Raw genomic sequence first — 20,738 nt, 5'->3', positions numbered from 1 at the left:
ACACCCGTGACGGGCATTTTGAGTACTTAGTCATGCCTTTCGGACTCTGTAACGCTCCAGCGGTCTTCCAGGAGTTCGTTAACGACATTTTCCGAGACCTACTCTATACCTGTGTCGTGGTCTATTTCGATGACATCCTCATCTTCTCTACTAACTTGGATCAACACCGTGCTCATGTCCGCTTAGTACTCTCCCGTCTCAGGAAGAACCGTCTCTACGCTAAATTTGAAAAGTGCTTGTTCGACCGTACCAGTCTCCCCTTCCTGGGCTACATCATTTCCGCCAAGGGACTACAAATGGATCCTGCCAAACTGTCTGCCATTCTGAACTGGCCTTGTCCCTCTGGCCTTAAAGCCATCCAGCGATTCCTCGGATTCGCAAACTATTATAGACAGTTCATCCCGCATTACTCCACCCTTGTGGCACCAATTGTAGCCTTAACCAAGAAGGGGGCTAACCCGAAATCTTGGCCTCCCCAGGCCGAGAGGGCCTTCAGCGCTCTTAAATCTGCCTTTGCCACCGCCCCAGTTCTGTCCAGACCAGATCCTACTAAGCCGTTCTACCTGGAAGTAGACGCCTCCTCCGTTGGTGCTGGTGCTTTGCTCATGCAAAAGACTCCGAGAGGCAAGTCGGTTACTTGCGTTTTTTTCTCTAAGACTTTCTCTCCCGCGGAAAGAAATTATTCCATTGGGGATAGAGAATTACTCGCCATCAAGTTGGCCTTGGAGGAGTGGTGGCACTTACTAGAAGGATCGGTACATCCCGTGAACATCTACACGGATCATAAAAATTTATCATACCTCCAGTCTGCTCAGAGACTAAATCCCCGCCAAGTTCCCTGGTCTCTATTTTTTGCCAGGTTTAACTTCCGGATCCACTTTCGTCCAGCAAGCAAGAACTTCAGGGCCGATGCCCTCTCTCGTTCTTCTGATGTCACAGGAGAGGAAGTCAACTCACAGCACATAGTGCCTCCTGAATGTCTGGTCACCGTGGCACCTGTAGACTTGCGTAACCTCCCTCTCGGAAAAACCTATGTTTCTCCCCGTCTTCGCCGAAAAATTCTCAAGTGGGGACATTCTTCTCTTCTCGCAGGACATCCTGGCGTCCGAAAGACTGTACAGCTTATCTCCAGGAGATATTGGTGGCCATCCTTGGAGAAGGACATCTCTGAATTTGTGCAGTCCTGCTCTGTATGTGCCAGAGACAAAACCCCTCGCCAAAGACACACCGGCTTTCTCCAGCCACTTCCCACACCTGAGACCCCTTGGTCCCATATCGCGATGGACTTCATTACGGATCTACCACCATCTCATGGGAAAACTATAATTTGGGTTGTCGTAGATCGCTTCTCGAAGATGGCGCACTTCATCCCGTTGCCAGCCTTACCATCCGCGCCTCAGTTGGCCAAGCATTTCCTCCGACACATCTTCCGGTTACACGGCCTGCCTTCACATATTGTCTCCGATAGAGGAGTCCAGTTTGTGTCCAAATTCTGGAGGGCTCTTTGTGGACGGCTTAAAATCAAGCTGGATTTCTCTTCTTCATACCACCCCCAAACCAACGGACAAGTAGAGCGGGTCAACCAAATCTTGGGCGACTACCTTCGCCACTTCGTTTCCTCCCGTCAAGACGATTGGGTCGACCTCCTCCCGTGGGCGGAGTTTTCCTATAACCACAAAGACTCCTCCGCCACCAACAAGTCTCCCTTCTTCGTGGTTTACGGTCGTCATCCTCTGCCTCCTCTGCCATTATCCTCCTCCTCCGGTGTACCTGCAGTGGATGACCTGGTGCAAGACTTTTCTACCATCTGGCGTCAGACGCGCCTGTCCCTCTTACAAGCCTCATCCCACATGAAAATCCAAGCGGACAAGAAACATCGGCCTCCTCCTGTCCTGGTTCCTGGGGACAGAGTTTGGCTCTCCTCCAGATACATCCGCTTCAGGGTTCCTAGTTACAAGCTTACTCGTTACTTGGGACCCTACAAGGTCAAGAAGAGGATCAATCCTGTGTGTTACTAACTCCATCTCCCTCCCTCCCTTAAAATTCCCAACTGTTTTCATGTCTCCCTCCTCAAGCCTGTGGTCTTTAATCGCTTTTCTCCCAAGAATCTTTCTCCCACGCCTGTATCCGGTACCTCGGATGTCTTCTCCGTTCAGGAGATATTGGCCTCTAAATTGGTCAGGGGGAGAAGATATTTTTTGGTGGACTGGGAGGGCTGCGGTCCTGAAGAGAGATCCTGGGAACCAGAGTAGAATATCTTGGACCGCAACCTCATCCTCAGGTTTCTGGGTACCAAAAAGAGGGGGAGACCAAAGGGGGGGGGTACTGTAACGCTAAGCGCTCCGGTCCCTGCTCCTGGACCGGAGCGCTCGTGGCCTTCGTCCCAGATCCACTCACCTTTGCCCGCTCTGGCTCTCTCCTCCGCTCCCCGCTCACGTGGTTCCCGGCGTGCGCGTCCCTGCACCATAGGGCGCGCGCACGCTGGCTGTTTGAAATTTAAAGGACCAGTGCACCAGTAATTGGTGCCTGGCCCAAACCTCCCTTCCTGTTTCCTGTTTCATATATAAGTGACCTGCCCCTTCCTGCCCTTGCCGGATCTTTGTTGCCTTATTGCCTAGTGAAAGCGTTGTTGGTGTATCCCTCGCCTGTTGCCGAACCCTTTGCTAACGACTACCACCTTTGAACCTGTACTGCCTGCCCTGACCTTTGCTACGTCTGACTACGCCTCTGCCTGTTCCTTTTGTACTACGCCTATCTCAGCAGTCAGTGAGGTTGAGCCGCTACTGGAGGACACGACCTGGTAGTTACCGCCGCAGCAAATCCATCCCGCCTTGCGGCGGGCTCTGGTGAAAACCAGTAACTACTTAGAACCGATCCTCCGGTACGGTCCATGCCATTCCCTCACTGACACAGCGGATCCACTCCCTGCTCCGCTCCTGCTACCAGTCCGGACTCTGACAAACACCCTACACCCTTCCCACCCCAGTCCTCACTGCACTTACCTCCATGGGTGATTAGCTGTCACTGCCCATGCAGCCAGCCGGTACAGCACTCCCATAAGCCCTAGAAAAAAACAGGGAAGAAGATCAGCCTTAGTTTACCTTTTAATTTTCTTTCATAGTACAGAGGCCAGAAGATAATACGGTATTGTGCAGGAAAGGAGTGGGGAATGTACAGCGGTATGTGCAGGAGTGTGGAGTGTATGATGTTGTGTATAGAAAAGAAATGAAAAGTGTATGACATTATGTGTAAGAGAGGAGTGCAGAGGGTATTACAGTGGTTAGTATGTGCAGCAGAGAAGTGTGGAGTGTGTAACTGTGGGTATGTGCAGTAGACGATTGAGGAGGGTGTAACAGTTGTCAATACATGCAGGAGAGAGGTGTGGAGTGTATAATGGTGTCTAGTATGTGCAGGGGACAGCATGTAGAGTTTTTAATGACAGGAAGTAAATGCAGGAGAGGAGTGCAAAGTTTACTATGATGTAGTTAGTACAGGGAGAGGAGTACAGACGGTGTATAAATGGTGTGAACGAGCACAGAGGGAAGCTGGGGTAGGGGTAAAAACGGGTCTGAGCCATGGTTTTACTGACCTCCCAACGCCCCCCGCATCTCCACCTCCACCTTGTCTTTGAGAAATAGATATATGAGTGCTGCCAGCATTGTTGCAGAGGTTGAAGGAGTGGGGGGGGGGGGGTCAGCCTGTCAGTGCTCAGACCATACACCACACACTGCATCAAATTGGTCTGCATGGCTTTGTCCCAGAAGGAAGCTTCTTCTAAAGATGATGCACAAGAGAGCCTGCATACAGTTTGCTGAAGACAAGCAGACTAAGGACATGCATTACGTCATGCATGGTCTGATGAGACCAACATAAACTTATTTGGTTCAGATGGTGTCAAGCGTGTGTGGCGGCAACCAGGTGAGGAGTTCAAAGACAAGTGTGTCTTGCCTACAGTCAAGCATGGTGGTGAGAGTGTCATAATCTGGGGCTGCATGAGTGCTGCCAGCATTGGGGAGCTACAATTCATTGAGGGAACCATGAATGTCAACATGTTCTGTTACATACTGAAGCAGAGCATGATCCCCTCCCTTTGAAGACTGGGCCGCAGGGCAGTATTCCAACATGATAACAACAACACCAAACACACCTCTAAGACGACCACTGCTTTGCTAAAGAAGATGAGGGTAAAGGTGATGGACAGGCCAAGCATGTCTTCAGACCTAAACCCTATTGAGCATCTGTGGGACATCCTTAAATGGAAGGTGGAGGAGCGCAAGGTCTCTAACATGCACCAGCTCCGTGATGTCATCATGGAGGAGTGGAAGAGGACTCCAGTGGAAACCTGTTAAGCTCTGGTGAACTCCATGCCCAGGAGGGTTAAGGCAGTTAGTATGTTCTTGAAGCACTCTCATTTTTCCTTTGTGCTCTTTGTTTCTAAGGTTCTATCCCATTTTATATTGTCTAGCAAAGAGAGCAGTTTGCGGAAGTTGTCTCTTTTGAAATTCAGTGTCCTTACCTATTGCTATGATTTATACTGAAACAAATTGACCTATGGTCACTGTTTCCTAAGTTGCCCCGTATTTCTACATCCGTGATCAGGTCTGTATTGTTAGTAATCAGTAGGTCTAGTACCGGTGCATTCACCATCTGACCCATGAAATTGTCCTGCAAAACATTTAGGAACTGCCGAGCCTTAGATGAATGCGCGGTTCCTTCTGCCCAGTCTATAGCTGGATAACTAAAGTCCCCCATTATAATGACATTTCCCATCTTTACTGCCATTCCAAACTGTGATAGGAGGTCCGCCTTCCCCTCCTCCCTCTGGTCTGGGGGCCTATAGCATACGCCCAATATTACTTTTCCCATAGTGCCTTCCTTTTGAAGTTCTACCCATAGGGATTCTACCTCCTGGTTAGCTCCATTCGTGATAACTTCCCTCATAATTACCTGCACAATGTGCTTGATATACAGACATACCCCTCCCCCTTTTTTACCTTCTCTATCTCTGCGATAGAGGGAATACCCCTGAATGGTGGCCAGCCAATCATAAGAGCTGTCAGACCAAGTCTCTGAAATTCCCACAAAATCAAAATCCTCCTCATACATTAGCATCTCCAGCTCTCCCATTTGTTGGCCAGACTTCTAGCATTGGCATACAAACCTCGTCATTTTGTCCAGTTGCATACTATATCCTCGTTCGATGTTATGAGGCTGCACTTGTGATTTGTCCGCCTACTTACCTTGGGTTTAGGATCTCTGGACACCCTACCACTAATGTCCCCATTAATGCCCGCTGAACCTTGCTCCCCACTGGCTAATTCTACATCTGTTCCCTCCCCTCATCACCTAGTTTAAAAACCCCTCTAACTTTTTGGCCTTCTTCTCTCCCAGTACGGCTGCACCTTCCCCATTTAGGTGCAATCCGTCCCTACTAAAGACTAATCTCCCTACTAACTAATGTCAATGGTTTGTTTTTGCAAGGACTTTTGCTTCAGACCTACAGAAGGACGTTTACTGTCCTCATCTTGTACATAGTTCTTTTTGGAATATCCCACTCAATTATCCCAAATCTATCCAAGTTACCTCAAAAATAAAAACAGGAAAAAGAACACCCCTGGACTTGTTATTGAGCTAAACTGTGACTGTGAATGTGTGCCTGACTGCAGGGAAATCTACTGGGAAAAAGGACCTGGGAAATTTCCAGTGGTCCCTTTGGGGGGTAGCGCTACATATATATATATATATATATGTGTGTAAGGTTCTGGCACTCTCAGTGCCTCCTATCACATTTATTCCGGGTGATTTCCATCTACCTAGACAGAAGAAACACATATAGGTGTGTTTCCCTTTAAGGCTGAAGCTGTCATCACCCAGCGCCGGACTAGATGGCTATTTAGGGCGTCGGTTCTCACTCACATGGGTTCGTTCAAACACCAGTACCTGGATACTAATCTTGCTTGAAGCTTCCATGCTTGCAAGCTCTCCTCGCTGACGAACCTCGCTGCGCTGATCCCTGCATCCTGCTACTGGATCATCCGCATCTCCTGAGCGATCCTTCGGCTATCGCTATTAGTGCTAAGTACCCCACAGGGGAAATCTCTATAGACTTGTACTAGGCTTACACTATTTAGCTCTGCATAGCAAGGACTATCTTTTACATCTGCATAACTAGATTGCTAGCTCTTGAGGCTACTGCTACTATTTCCTGCACTGGGTTGATCTCTCCTGTATGCACCTGCTACTCTGTCATCTGTTATCATACATGATCGCTAACCCTACCTGCATCCATCTGCACTGTCTCACCTCAAGTGTCTGTCACCTACCACTTCCACTCAAACCTATCCCTAAGACCTTTATCATTGTCTTACCACATGTATATAAAGTCACACTAGGAACCAGCTTAATTACTGTGTGTATTTACTTGCTGAAATAAGACCTTCCATACATGATGAGTCATTGAGGTTGGGATTGGTATCTCAGCATATCTCCTACATGACTGCTGACGTGGAACTACTTCTGCAGCTGAAAATCCACACCTTATAAGAAACGCAAGGAGCGTTACAGATTGAACGAACCTAAAAAATGGATTCAGCAGAAATAGCCACTCAGGTGACACAATTAAAACAGCAAGTATCTGCGTTAATACACGCACTTGCTGAATTAAAAGAAGACTTTGTCGCAGAATTCAAGAGATGGACCCTTGATTCAGGATGGAATGATGCATCTCTGAAAACCCAATTTAGGCTTGGCCTATCAGAAGCCGTCAAGGACGAGCTCGCCCGAGCAGAGATGCCAAAAACCCTGGATACATTGATACAACTCAGTATCACCATAGATAGAAGACTACGAGAAAGGAAGTCTGAAAAAATGGAAATGCCATTATCCAGTTCTTCTCAGAATTCAGCTATTGACCCCACTCCTAAACCCGCTCCAGGTAACCACAGACCCCGGCTACCTAAGGAAAAAAGGAGACCTAGTAGATATGGTGATCCTGCCTGGTCATGGTCCGAGCCTGCCTCAAACAGTCGACCTTGTCACTCTGACACATCCCATTTGGACCCTGATCCTACAGAGATGGATGAGGAGCCTATGGAGATTGGTGCCATACATGCTAGGTTGTCCTCACAAGAAAAAAGAGATCACAGGAGAATCTGTGGCCTTTGTTTTTATTGTGGTGAAGGGGGACATTTCATTACATTCTGCCCAACCAGACCCCATAGGCCTAAGGCTCTCCCAATGGAGGCCAGGCGAATCCGAAGGGTCTTCCCTGAAAAACAGCCTGGAAATTATCAAGGCTGTTGCCAGCCCTGTCCCCGTTCTATATCAGTGAAGGACACCCAGAAATTAACAAATATTGGAATAGATATTCCTTCAACTCCAGTGAACTTTATACCACGTTCAAAAAACCCTCCTGTACCACCTCCTGAGGATACTCCTATTTTTGCAAGCACATTTCTGGCTTCCGATGAAAATACAGAGATTCTTGCACCTGACTGCGTACGTGCTTCTAATGGCACGGTGGTATGTAGGAAGGATCTGAGGATGTTTGAAGAAGCATTGGTTGCTAGGTCTACTAGGATTACTTCGGATGGTTATGCGTCCGATTCTAGTGAGGGGTCCATGTAGCAGACACCCTAACAACAAGTGATCCGATTCTCATCGGTTACCAACCTGATCCGATTTTTATATCGGCAACAAGGGACCCGATTCTCATATCGGCAACCATTTTTTTTTTTTTTTTTCGATTTTCATATCGGAGACCAGTCTTATCCGATTCTCGTATCGGCAACCAGTATTATCCGATTCTCATATCGGCAACCAATTTTTTTTTTTCTTCCCGATTCTCATATCGGCAACCATTTTTTTTTTTTCCGATTTTCATATCGGAGACCAGTCTCATTCCGATTCTCATATCGGCGACAAAAAAAAAAAAAAGAGAATTTTTTTTTTTTTTTTTTTCCTTCCGATTTTCGCATCGGCAACCAGTCTCATGTGATTCTTATATCAACAACCAGCCTTAGAGGCCTTCCGGAGCCGGCCTTACGGGGGGGGGGTAATGTAAGGTTCTGGCACTCTCAGTGCCTCCTATCACATTTATTCCGGGTGATTTCCATCTACCTAGACAGAAGAAACACATATAGGTGTGTTTCCCTTTAAGGCTGAAGCTGTCATTACCCAGCGCCAGACTAGATGGCTATTTAGGGCGTCGGTTCTCACTCACATGGGTTCGTTCAAACACCAGTACCTGGATACTAATCTTGCTTGAAGCTTCCATGCTTGCAAGCTCTCCTCGCTGACGAACCTCGCTGCGCTGATCCCTGCATCCTGCTACTGGATCATCCGCATCTCCTGAGCGATCCTTCGGCTATCGCTATTAGTGCTAAGTACCCCACAGGGGAAATCTCTATAGACTTGTACTAGGCTTACACTATTTAGCTCTGCATAGCAAGGACTATCTTTTACATCTGCATAACTAGATTGCTAGCTCTTGAGGCTACTGCTACTATTTCCTGCACTGGGTTGATCTCTCCTGTATGCACCTGCTACTCTGTCATCTGTTATCATACATGATCGCTAACCCTTCCTGCATCCATCTGCACTGTCTCACCTCAAGTGTCTGTCACCTACCACTTCCACTCAAACCTATCCCTAAGACCTTTATCATTGTCTTACCACATGTATATAAAGTCACACTAGGAACCAGCTTAATTACTGTGTGTATTTACTTGCTGAAATAAGACCTTCCATACATGATGAGTCATTGAGGTTGGGATTGGTATCTCAGCATATCTCCTACATGACTGCTGACGTGGAACTACTTCTGCAGCTGAAAATCCACACCTTATAAGAAACGCAAGGAGCGTTACAATGTGAAAGTTATTATTAGCTATTTATATTTATATGTATAGACTGTATTTTAGGCATACTGGTCTTCTATTCTAAAATGAATGTGATTTCAGTTAAAACGACTCAATTTCTCTTGATCTAAATTGGCTATTATTTTGATGTACAAACTGTATTATCACACAACAAATATGTTACATATCATTTAACGTGACAACATAACTCACAACAGTAATAATAAAATATTTATTGAAGACACAGGAATGCCTATTTTTAGTAACAGCTCTTATACAGCCAGCAGATCAATTTTATTTTCTGACTGACCCTGCTGAGTGTGCTTTTACCTGAAGGCGACATGATGCAACAGGGTGATGTATAAGCTGGAGCCAATTATGTAAAGGGCACTAACCACACTGTATTATTCCCATATGTCAGTGTTCTGTTCATGGCTGAAGGCTGGTGGATACTGTTTATCAGATCATTTGTAAGATGTTATTTTGGCTTAACTTGGATAATTTTCTAGCTAGACCAAGGCACTAGAGGAATGTTATAATGTAAACTACCTGCAGTCATAAGCCAGGACTCTTTGATGTAGAAGGACTTGTAGTGTATAGAAAAAATTGAGATTGATGTTTGATTAGTGCTGGTCACAAGGAATACGCTCTAGAAAAAAATACATCAGGATACATTTCAAAGGCCACAAGACAAAAGTTTATTACAGTGCAGGAATTCGTATGTTCAGATATTTAAAGGTAATTCCACCCAAAAGTGATACTCCAGAAGAAACATCTCCCTGCTAAATTTCCACATTCTATTTTTGTCCATCTGGGAGATTTGGGTGTTCCGGCTCACCCCTGCATGTTCCAGAAAGAAAAATATAAAAAAAAAACTGTCAGGTAGTCCAATAGTGGCCACAGACGGTTCGAATTCTTGCTGAACCGGCCGAGATTTAAACCATCTATGGACAGGCTGAATGTACCCAAGTTGATTGATCAACTTGGCTACAACCAGCCTGCAAGATTTTACATGCAATTTTACATGTTCTTCAGGCAGGGCGGCTTCCCCATCGTTTGTGGTTGCAGGAAAGAAATTTGCTCCATATATGAGCAGCCCAACACTCCAGAAGCCATCAAAAATTGAATTAGCTGTTTAAGGTTGATTGACCCTTTTACTAAAAAGGTGGCCAACACTGACTAATGAGGTCCGTGTGCAAAAAAGTTTTGTAATGAAGCAAAGAAGTGCTCTTCATGTCACCAGACCAGACTGTCTCTCTCGAAAAATCACAAGGCAACTATCTTTTTTATTTCTTGCAAGGTTAAATATCCATCTTTTACATCTCCACTGCTGCATACTCACTTGCTTCATTAACACTGCTGTCATTGCTTTCTGTGATGCTAGCAGTATCAACAGATCAGATCCCATTCTACACCTCCTAAAGTGGACCTAACATCAGATATATTATTTAAATGTTAAGTATGCATGATAACTAATATGCAAGTGTAACAGATGTTTTATTATCAGTGGCAGAGATCACATTCGTTCCGCTCCCCCAACTTACCTCGGCAATACCTTCACCTCTCCAGAAAAAGACAACAATTTTTGTGCCTGCATTATTCAGGGTCAGCACCAACTACTAGGACTCAGATGCTATCTCAGAGATGAAACAATCATGTATATCCTGGTGCAAAGTCCTATAAATAGCCAATTTATGATCTCTGTAACCAACTAAGGCTCCAGACTTTACTCTACACACGATTGCTGGAAATCGGATGCTAGCGTCATCCCCAGGTGAAGTTTCCTCTGGCAGAGACTTTCCTTGGTGTTATGGAGCCCTCCTTTTAGCTTATGTTGCTGGTCTTTAATTTAGAAAGTTTAAGCATTCCCATAAAGTTGTGGCCCATTTCATCACAACATCCTTTTATCTCTTACTCCATCCCTCCATCGTACTTTCCATCCAACAATCTTTGTGCCTTATATCCCTCCACCCTTTCTATTCTCCATCACTTTCATCCCTCTATTATTCTGTCACTCCCTCTATCTTCCCATAACTTCATCACCCCATCCTTCTATCCTTTGCTCCATCACTCCATTTCTCTGTCTCTATCACCATTCCTCCATGCCTTGCTTTATCCTTTCATCTATCTGTCTCTTTGTCACACAATCTATACCTCCATCCTTTAGAGCCGGTTCACACTCATGCGGCTGTGGCGTTCGCATGTAATGTCGGAGCGCACTGCTCCATCATTACATGCGATCGGCTGTGCGGTGCGAGTTTAGCCATACACTTTATATGGCTAAATTCGCACTGCACCCATAGCAAACACACACAGGACCCTTTTTTGCAGCCGCATCAGGATCGGATCACACAGCAGTTAACACTTGTGTGATCCGATCCTGTGCGAACTGCATGATCGCACTGCAATATGCAATCAAACTGGGGATGTCGTTAAGATTACATTGACACCCCCAGCGTATCGCATATGGCAGTGTGAACTGCCGGGGGTGCGTTTGCGATGCGGGAACAGGCTGGGAATTCGCAGCCTTCCCGCATCGCATAAGTGTGAACCGGGGCTTACTCACTCTTGCCATAAAAATACTCTAGAGCGCTGCCACACCACATGTGCTCACTACTTACTCAGCTGAAAAAAATAAACCACCTGTCCATTTTCATCCGATCCTATCTGATCTGATCCGCCCTACGGATGGAATTCATGGACAGGATAGGATCAGATAGCAGCGGGTGTCAGCCGACATGTCACCGCTGATACCCGCTGCTCCATAGGGGTGCATGGAGCGTCCGATCAGGTCCGCCTGGAAAACTGACAGGCGGACCTGATTGGAAAGCCCGTGTGAAAGGGGCCTATGACCATCAAGAAACTAAATAATCAAATATATAATGATCATACACACACACTATACAGACACATGCAATACACCAGCACTTTTCATTTAAAAGTCAGCCTGATCTGTCATATTGCTGCCTCCCCTCTCCCGACATACTAGAATTTGTAGTGCTCCAGCCCCAGACACATGAGGTGGTCATGCAGGCTGTGCCTGTGTACAGGACTGGTGAGCAGGTAATGGGTAGGGACAATAGGAAGGTGGAATAAAATTTAGGGGGATCTCAGAAAACATCCTCCCTTCAGAAGTAGAGCAGATCTAACACAAAAAACAAAATGATCTAACAGCATCAGAGAGGACAGAGTCTGCTACAGAGAGCCCATCCCCCTCGCCTCCTCCTACCGACCAAGCCACAGACATTACTACATTTTGCTCAGCCCAGAGCCAGCTTACCTTCTGCTGAACTCCATCCTCCACTGCAGGCAGGGCCGGATTAATGTAGGGGCTATTGGAGCTGCAGCTCCAGGCCCCCACCTTAATATAGGCCCGGGCTGGCCAGATTCCCTGTTACCACTCTTTACTGTCACTTGTAAACATAGAAGTCTGGCTTCTGTGCTACAAGGGAAGGCACGCTTCCCCAGGCAGCTCCCTCAGAACCTCCTCACACAGCACAAAGGCCAGACACAGAGGGACAGTTGCTGATGCATGGATGTGTTTATGGGCTTCAGACAGGGCATCTCATGTTGTATTAGGCTTGCGCGGCTGCACCCTTCCTCCTCAGGGCACATGCCAAGGCATGGCCCTTAAGGCCCTTCAAAATCCTCAGCACCAAGCCCATGATGCTCTTAATCCGGCCCTGACTGCAGGCTCCACTCTTCCCCCTCCCGGGATCTGCTGTAAAGTCAAATGAGGCACGCTGGGCAAGGGGGAGGGAACTAATAGCAGCAGAAGCACTGGAATAATCATTAGACGCTGCTGGCTCCGTAACTAGGCATGCGCAGTTCCGAGCTGAGAGTGTTAGCACTGCAATGGATGGCATTTTGCCGCCCCTCTTAAAGTGCCGCCTGGGCCCAATGGACCCGGCGGGACCCATGGTAGGGCCGGCCCTGCACATGTGGGTGTATACCCACTGGTAAATAGCCAATTTCCTCCCTCCTCATCCATGTCTACTAACCAGCTAAACACAATGGGGATGGGATATTACATCTTGATTGATGGAGGCTTCACCTCACTCCTATTCTATGACCAGTGTTGCCAACCTCCCGCAGGGAAATTTACTGGCAGAACGTCCAAAATTTACGGACGGCACAAATTTTTTACTGGCATTGCAAAAATGTACATAAACAGGCTGTTTTCAGTGCTAAACCGTGCAAATATCAATACTTAAACTATAAACATGTAGATAGTGCTATTAGCAATGTGTTTAGGTTAAACAAAAGTCAAAAACCATATTTCTCCATTTACATGAATATCAGGTTAATATAACCCAGCCAGCACAGCGTTCCCCCATATATCAGAGTGTGCAGGATTCCCTTACAGTGTAACTCTGACGTAAAGAGGAATGCTGCAGATCTTGATTTAAGGGGGAACTCTGATTTAAGTGGGTGCTCTGGTGACCAGAAACCGCCTTATATCAGAGTCCACTGCATTCCCCTTTACATCAGAGTTCCCTTTTACATCAGGGTCCGCAGAGTTCCCCCTTTGCACTGTAAGGGGAGAATCCTGCAGACTCTGATGTAGAGAGGAATATCAGGAACTCTGATGGGGGGGGGGGGGGACTCTGGTGACCAGAGACCACCTTTTCACAGATTAATTACACTAAGGTAAGGGGGGGGATTCCCTGCTATAAGGGGGAAACCTTTATATCAGTTCCCCCTTACATTATTGTATTCACCCAGCCCTTGCATCAGTGACCCCCCCTTAGCCTGGCCTGGCAGCGCTGTCACTTACCTGAGGGTGGTCAGAGGCAGCGGAAATGATACGGGAGGTGGTCAGATGCTGTGGACATCATACCGGAGGAGGTCAAACTGCGGATGTTCTACAGGAGATGGTCAGAGGCTCCGTGGACATGGTACAGTAGGTATTTAGAGGCTGCAGACACCCCCCATTCCCCCCCCAACAGTAGTGTCCTAATCTGCCCCCCTTCACCCTCCACATCAGTGTCCACCTCTGCCACCTTTATATACCCTCTACAGCACTGTCCTTCTGTTCCCCCTTCAGCCCTTATAGTACTGTCCTTCTGTGCCCCCTTCAGACCCCATAGTACTGTCCTTCTGTGCCCCCTTCAGACCCCATAGTACTGTCCTTCTGTGCCCCCTTCAGACCCCATAGTACTGTCCTTCTGTGTCCCCTTCAGAATCAGCCCCCACAGCACTGTCATTCCCTGTCCCCTTCAGCCCCCACAGGCACTGTCATTCCCTGTCCCCTTTAGTCCCCACAGGCACTGTCATTCCCAATTTCCCTGTCCCCTTTAGTCCCCACAGGCACTGTCATTCCCTGTCCCCTTTAGTCCCCGCAGGCACTGTCATTTCCAATTTCCCTGTCCCCTTTAGTCCCCACAGGCACTGTCATTCCCTGTCCCCTTTAGTCCCCACAGGCACTGTCATTCCCAATTTCCCTGTCCCCTTTAGTCCCCACAGGCACTGTCATTCCCTGTACCCTTTAGTCCCCACAGGCACTGTCATTCCCTGTCCCATTTAGTCCCCACAGGCACTGTCATTCCCTGTCCCCTTTAGTCCGCGCAGGCACTGTCATTCCCAATTTCCCTGTCCCCTTTAGTCCCCACAGGCACTGTCATTCCCAATTTCCCTGTCCCCTTTAGTCCCCACAGGCACTGTCATTCCCTGTCCCCTTTAGTCCCCACAGGCACTGTCATTCCCTGTCCCCTTTAGTCCCCACAGGCACTGTCATTCCCAATTTTCCTGTCCCCTTTAGTCCCCATAGGCACTGTCATTCCATGTCCCCTTTAGTCCCCACAGGCACTGTCATTCCCAATTTCCCTGTCCCCTTTAGTCCCCACAGGCACTGTCATTCCCTGTCCCCTTTAGTCCCCACAGGCACTGTCATTCCCTGTCCCCTTTAGTCCCCACAGGCACTGTCATTCCCTGTCCCCTTTAGTCCCCACAGGCACTGTCATTCCCAATTTCACTGTCCCCTTTAGTCCCCATAGGCACTGTCATTCCATGTCCCCTTTAGTCCCCACAGGCACTGTCATTCCCAATTTCCCTGTCCCCTTTAGTCCCCACAGGCACGGCACTGTCATTCCCTGTCCCCTTTAGTCCCCACAGGCACTGTCATTCCCAATTTCCCTGTCCCCTTTAGTCCCCACAGACACTGTCCTTCTCTGGCTCTGCCGTGTCTGCCCCCTTCTAGCAAGTTCCACAGGCACTGTCATTCCCAATATCCTGCCTGTACCCTTTAATCCCCACAGGCACTGTCCTTCTCTGGCTCTGCCGGCCCGGTCTGCCCCCTTCTCAATCTCACAAGTTCCATGAGTGTCCTCCTCTCTACCACAGCTACTCTCACCGTGGATAGGCTCAGGCTGGCCGCGGCGGCAGTGGCGGGAACATTCTGGGCGGGCCATGGGCAGGGCACAGGTGGAGGCGGTCAGGCGGGGAGGAGGAGATGATGACGAGACTCAGAGACTGACTGATGAGAGTGTCCGGACTCCGGCGACGAGACCAAGGCGCACGCCGCGCATGCGCAGTCTGATTGTATCGCCGCAGCGATAGTTTTAACGGGCACTTTTTTCCTGCTACGGGCATTTACGGGCAGGAGAAAAGTGCCCCGATTTTGCGGGCTGTCCGTGAATATACGGACGGTTGGCAACACTGTCTATGACACAGGCTGGAGGGCTGTGACACAGCCTATGACTGCAGAAATCTGCCCACACCAATGTATTGCAAAACATAATAAATATTTGATTTCAAATATATATTTGTATGTCAATTTCAGACAGTTTATTAATATTCAGTATTTATTTTTACTCTTTATCCAAAGGCTGTTTTTTTATTTTGACCACTTATAAATAATTTTGACATGTATTGTACCAGAAATTAAATTTAAATATCATTATTGGGGGGACACATTATCTAGAGTAGTGATGGTGAACCTTGGCACCCCAGATGTTTTGGAACTACATTTCCCATGATGGTCATGCACTCTGCAGTGTAGGTGAGCATCACAGGAAATGTAATTTCAAAACATCTGGGATGCCAAGGTTCGCCATCACTGATAGAGTAACACAAGTCATTTTAAAGCTATGTCTGGCCAAACTAGAAACATTTTTTTATGTCTTTTTTAGCTGTAAATTGCTTAGAACATAACATATTTTGCCAAAGTTATTGCTGAATAATGACAACCTTGATTGTAAAAAAATATATATAGGTATATATATATATATATATATATATATATATATATACACACAGATTGTATTGCTTTGGTATCATAAGCAATGACAGGTTTAATGCTGAATCAGTAGGTCCATAGAATGTAAAACTTGTTCTGATCCATAAGAGGTATTGAGATGCATGTGCTTAGGGGAAGCAATGATGGTTTATGGTTTTACTTGCCCAGAATCAATAAAGACTTGGTAAATGTTATTAATGGCCTAATTACACCTTAGGAATGCAGTGGTAAACAAGACAAAGCTCTCGGTTTTCCAGATGATGGCATTTATTATCAGTAATTAATTTTCATATCCATTTGAAAAAAAAAAAAAAGGTTGCACTTTCTTTGTTTAGCTATCTGAATTTAATAACAACTCCCTGGGAAATGATAGAGCATTATTAGGTTAAAAACCTATTAACACAATGCATTTTAGGCTGAAAGTTCAATGCCCTTGAAATTGAGAAACAAAACAAAAAAAAACAGAATATTGCAACTATTGATGGATTAGGTCACTTGCATCTCAAGGGAGCCTAAAATCCACAAAAGCTATGCTGTCCAGTTCCCAACGGCCCAATGCATGTATTACATTAACATTTGCATAGGCACCTTAAAAACACAATATCAGTCTCTCAGCTGATATTGGCTTTTTTGCCTTCCAAAGGAACCCCTGAGAATTTTTATTAGGATGCTCAAAAATATGTGAATTTTTAGTTATACTTTTCTGCTTTGCTTATGTAGTCATCAAATGGACTACACATATGTGTATTTTAATGCTCTTCATTTTTCAACAGATGGGTGAACCAGAAGCTGTAGACCAAGGCAAGTCTGTGACCCAAGTAGCAGGAATGACTCTTATTCTTCACACGACTGGTAAGAAAATGTATTCTATTTACAGGCCGTAATGGCAGTAAGCATTTTAAAACACTACTTTTCAAATATTTCAATCTTCAATCAGCTTACTGAAAGTTGTGACCTTTTTAATTATGCTTTATATGTTTAAAGTTTGTATTTTCAGAACCAACATTTTCTACAAACTCATTTGTCCTGATATAGCTGAGAGGTTGACCTCCTGTGTCCACTTCATGATAGCTATACTGCATAGTTCTGTTGTACATCCCTCTTCCTTCTTTAACCACCCTCATACCTTCTAGCTAAACCACTGTATCTACTGCAAACCTTGAAGGGTATTTTTAATGTTGTTGTATATATCTATTATGTCAGTAATAAAATCATTTTAAATACATGGTTTTCAATTTTGTTAACAAGGCTAATATAAAAAGTTTTATATAAATATTATGTAATTACTGATGCCCATTGGTAGGTAGATACACGCAAGGAAACTAAATATAAAAACTCATGGGATCCTTCTACCATTCAAAACCCAACACGTAAGGGGAATGGTAATCCTAGTAATACAATAACCGCATTGTCCAATAGGACCGGGTACCCCGACAACTGGGACATATACAAAAATAAAGAAATTAAGGAATCCCTCACAAGGGGGATATCCAGAAAAAAAGTTGAAACAGAGGACCAACAACGATATAAATTTGCAAAAAAAGAAAAGATACACGCAAGGCACCATCTTTCTGTAGATCAAGGAAACAGCTCTGCTGTGAATTGAACTGAATAGCAGGTGGGATCAGACCAGGCACTCTGCTAAATGATTTAGGCTCCTTTCACACACTCCGTCCGTTGGACGGAGTCCGTTTTTCTCAGCAGGGGATCGAGCCGCCGATCCCCCGCTGAGCAGGAGGAGGACAGCTGTGTCTCCGTGCTGTGTGCGGAGACAGAGCTGTCAGTTCCCCATAAATCTCTATGGGGGAAATCGGATGGGAACGGACCGTCGGTCCATTCTCATCCGATCCGATCCGCTGGACGGATGGAAAATAGGGTTTCCATCCGTCCAGATTTGACGGATCGGATCGGGTGTCAGCGGACATGTCTCCGCTGCCATCCAATGCCCCATAGGAATGCATGGGGGGACCGTTCAGATCCGCCAAAAAAACTGACAGGCGGATCTGAACGGTCCGCCTGTGGGAAAGGGGCCTTAGAGGAGCAGACACACCTGATTCCTCTCTTCTAGCAGAGATAAGACAGGCTGGATTGCAAATACTGTATTTTGGCTATAGAATCCAAATGTCAAGGACTAAAATGCATTTAAAACATATGTTTTAATATTTTTTTAAGAACGTTAAACATTATGATCAATGAATAAGGAAGGACATTCCCCTCCCTCTCTTCCAGACCATCTGGCTTACTTGCTTTTACACAGGTTGTCAGTAAGCATGCTAATTCGGTAGGAAAACCAGTGATGTATTGCAAACTGAGTTAGAAGTGTGTGGCAAGCCAGAACTATTTTTTCATTGTTTTAGATAGAATAGAGAAAGGTTAGGGGCCCTGCCAGATTTTTACTTCCTGATCTTTTACTAGACAGAAATAGAAGGAACTTTCCAATAGCAACATAAACAGATTTCTGTTTGTGTCACTGTTACAGATTTTTCCTCACTTCCTCTCTTGTTTAACTATTGTTAGAAATAAAGTGAGGTGAAAACTCTCTAACGCAGCAGTAAAAACCAGATGGAAGTGAGATCAAAGGTACATGGATTAGCGGCACTCTTCTCAGACTCCATTGTACACTTCTCATTAAAAAAATCACATAGTGGTGTACAACAGGACAGGGCAAGATTTGCCCATTTCGCGCTCCAACAGTGCTTAGTCATAAATGGTTACCTTTAAAATTTGAAGTATAACTATTGAGCCGAGCTAGCATCTGGGAAGATTTGCACAACTAAGCAGCTTTGAAATGATTACCTGGTGCGGTGTATATCTATGTAACAGATAAAAATGAGATTAAAAAAAGAAGACTGTGCTAGCAGGTGTGATGATGTTACATGTGTGTCCTGTGTAGACTGATGTAGATCAAATGTATGTAGGAGGGATGGCTTAAAATAAAAAAAAAAAAAGAAAAATCGAAGACTGAACTCTTAGGCATGAGCCAGGTTGAGCATTTCTATGGAATTGGATAGCCCTATACACAGGTGCATCTCAAAACATTAGAATATCATCATAAAGTTGGTTTATTTCAGTAATTCAATTAAAAAAGTGAACTCCGTATATTGTATAGATTAATTAAACACAGAATAATATATTTCAAGCATTTCTTTATTTTAATTTTGATGATTATGGCTTACAGCTAGTGAAAACCCAAAATTCAGTATCTCAGAAAATTGGATTAATAAATAAGACCAATAAAAAAAAAAAAAAGATTTTTAATATAGAAATGTTGGCTTACTGAAAAATATGCTCATGTATAGTATAGAATACACTCAGTACTTGGTTGGGGCTCCTTTTGCATGAATTACTGCATCAATGCGGCATGACAAGCAGGTGATCAGCTTGTGGCACTGCTGAGGTGTTATGGAAGCCCAGGTTGCTTTGAAAGCGACCTTCAGTTTGTCTGCATTTTTGGGTCTGGTGTCTTTCATCTTCCTCTTGACAAATCCCCACAGATTCTCTATGGGGTTTAGGTCAGGAAGGTTGATGACCAATCAAGCACAGTGAAGCCATGATCATTAAACCAGGTATTGGTACTTTTGGCAGTGTGGGCAGGTGCCACCTCCTGCTGGAAAATGAAATTAGCTTCTCCATGAAGCTGGTCAGCAGAGGGAAGCATGAAGTGCTAGAGGGCTGCGATGACTGTGGACATGATAAAACACAGTGAACCAATACCAGCAGATGACATGGCTCTCCAAATCATCACTGAATGTGGAAACTTCACACTGAACCTCATGCAACTTGGATTCTGTGCCTCTCCACTCTTCCTCCAAATTCTGGAACCTTTTTTCTCCTTAGCCCAGGTAAGACGCTTCTGATATAGTCTCTGGTTCAGGAGTGGCATGACACAAGGAATGCGAGAGTTGTAGCCCATGTCCTGGATACGTCTGTGTGTGGAGGTACTTGGAGCACTGACACCAGTCTTAGTCCACTCCTTGTGCATCTCCCCCAAATTCTTGAATGGCCTTTGCTTCACAATCCTCTCAAGGCTGCAGTTATCCCTGTTGCTTGTGCACCTTTTTCTACCACACTTTTTTCCTTCCACTCAACTTTCCATTATTATGCTTGGATACAGCACTCTGGGAACAGCCAGCTTCTTTAGCAATGACCTTTAGTGACTTACCCTCCTTTTGGAGGGTGTCAATGACTGTGTTCTAGACAACTGCCAAGTCAGCAGTCTTCCCCATGATTGTGTAAACTACTGAATCAGACAGAGACGATTTGAAGGCTCATTAAACCTTTGCAGGGGTTTTTTTTTTGGGGGGGGGTTTCACTAGCTGTAAGCCATAATAATCAAATTTAAAATAAATAAATGCTTGAAATATGTCGCAATATATGTGTGTACTGAATCTATATAATATATGAGTTTCACTTTTTGAATTGAATTACTGAAATAAATTAACTTTTTGATGAAATTCTACTTTTTTGAGATGCACCTGTATAACCATCATGGAAAAAAAAAGGTAAAAAAAAGTATATTATAAAAAAAGAGAAATGATAAAATGTATGCTGGAGTACAATAATCTGTTGTAATTAGTGATGACAATTGTTATTTTCACATGTCTTCTCTTTAGGAACAACACGCATGATGATTATTTTTGTAT

At 45.3% G+C, this 20,738-nt stretch overlaps 1 protein-coding gene across 2 annotated transcripts in view; it reads left to right on the top strand.

The window, feature by feature from the left end:
- The window catches only part of RGS14 (regulator of G protein signaling 14), a 157,903-nt gene that overhangs the window by 132,805 nt on the left and 4,360 nt on the right, over window positions 1-20,738 (top strand). For both annotated transcript variants that reach the window (XM_082256210.1, XM_082256211.1), the window contains one exon: window positions 16,869-16,947. In XM_082256210.1, the coding sequence (XP_082112336.1) occupies window positions 16,869-16,947 (79 nt within the window). The remainder of the gene's footprint in view (window positions 1-16,868; window positions 16,948-20,738) is intronic.

The sequence above is a fragment of the Pelophylax lessonae genome (assembly GCF_965119305.1).
Source record: "Pelophylax lessonae genome assembly, chromosome: 4".
In the NCBI taxonomy this organism is placed as follows: domain Eukaryota; kingdom Metazoa; phylum Chordata; class Amphibia; order Anura; family Ranidae; genus Pelophylax; species Pelophylax lessonae.
The sequence above is the reverse complement of the archived record's forward strand: the minus strand, read 5'-3'. Positions and strand labels throughout refer to the sequence as shown.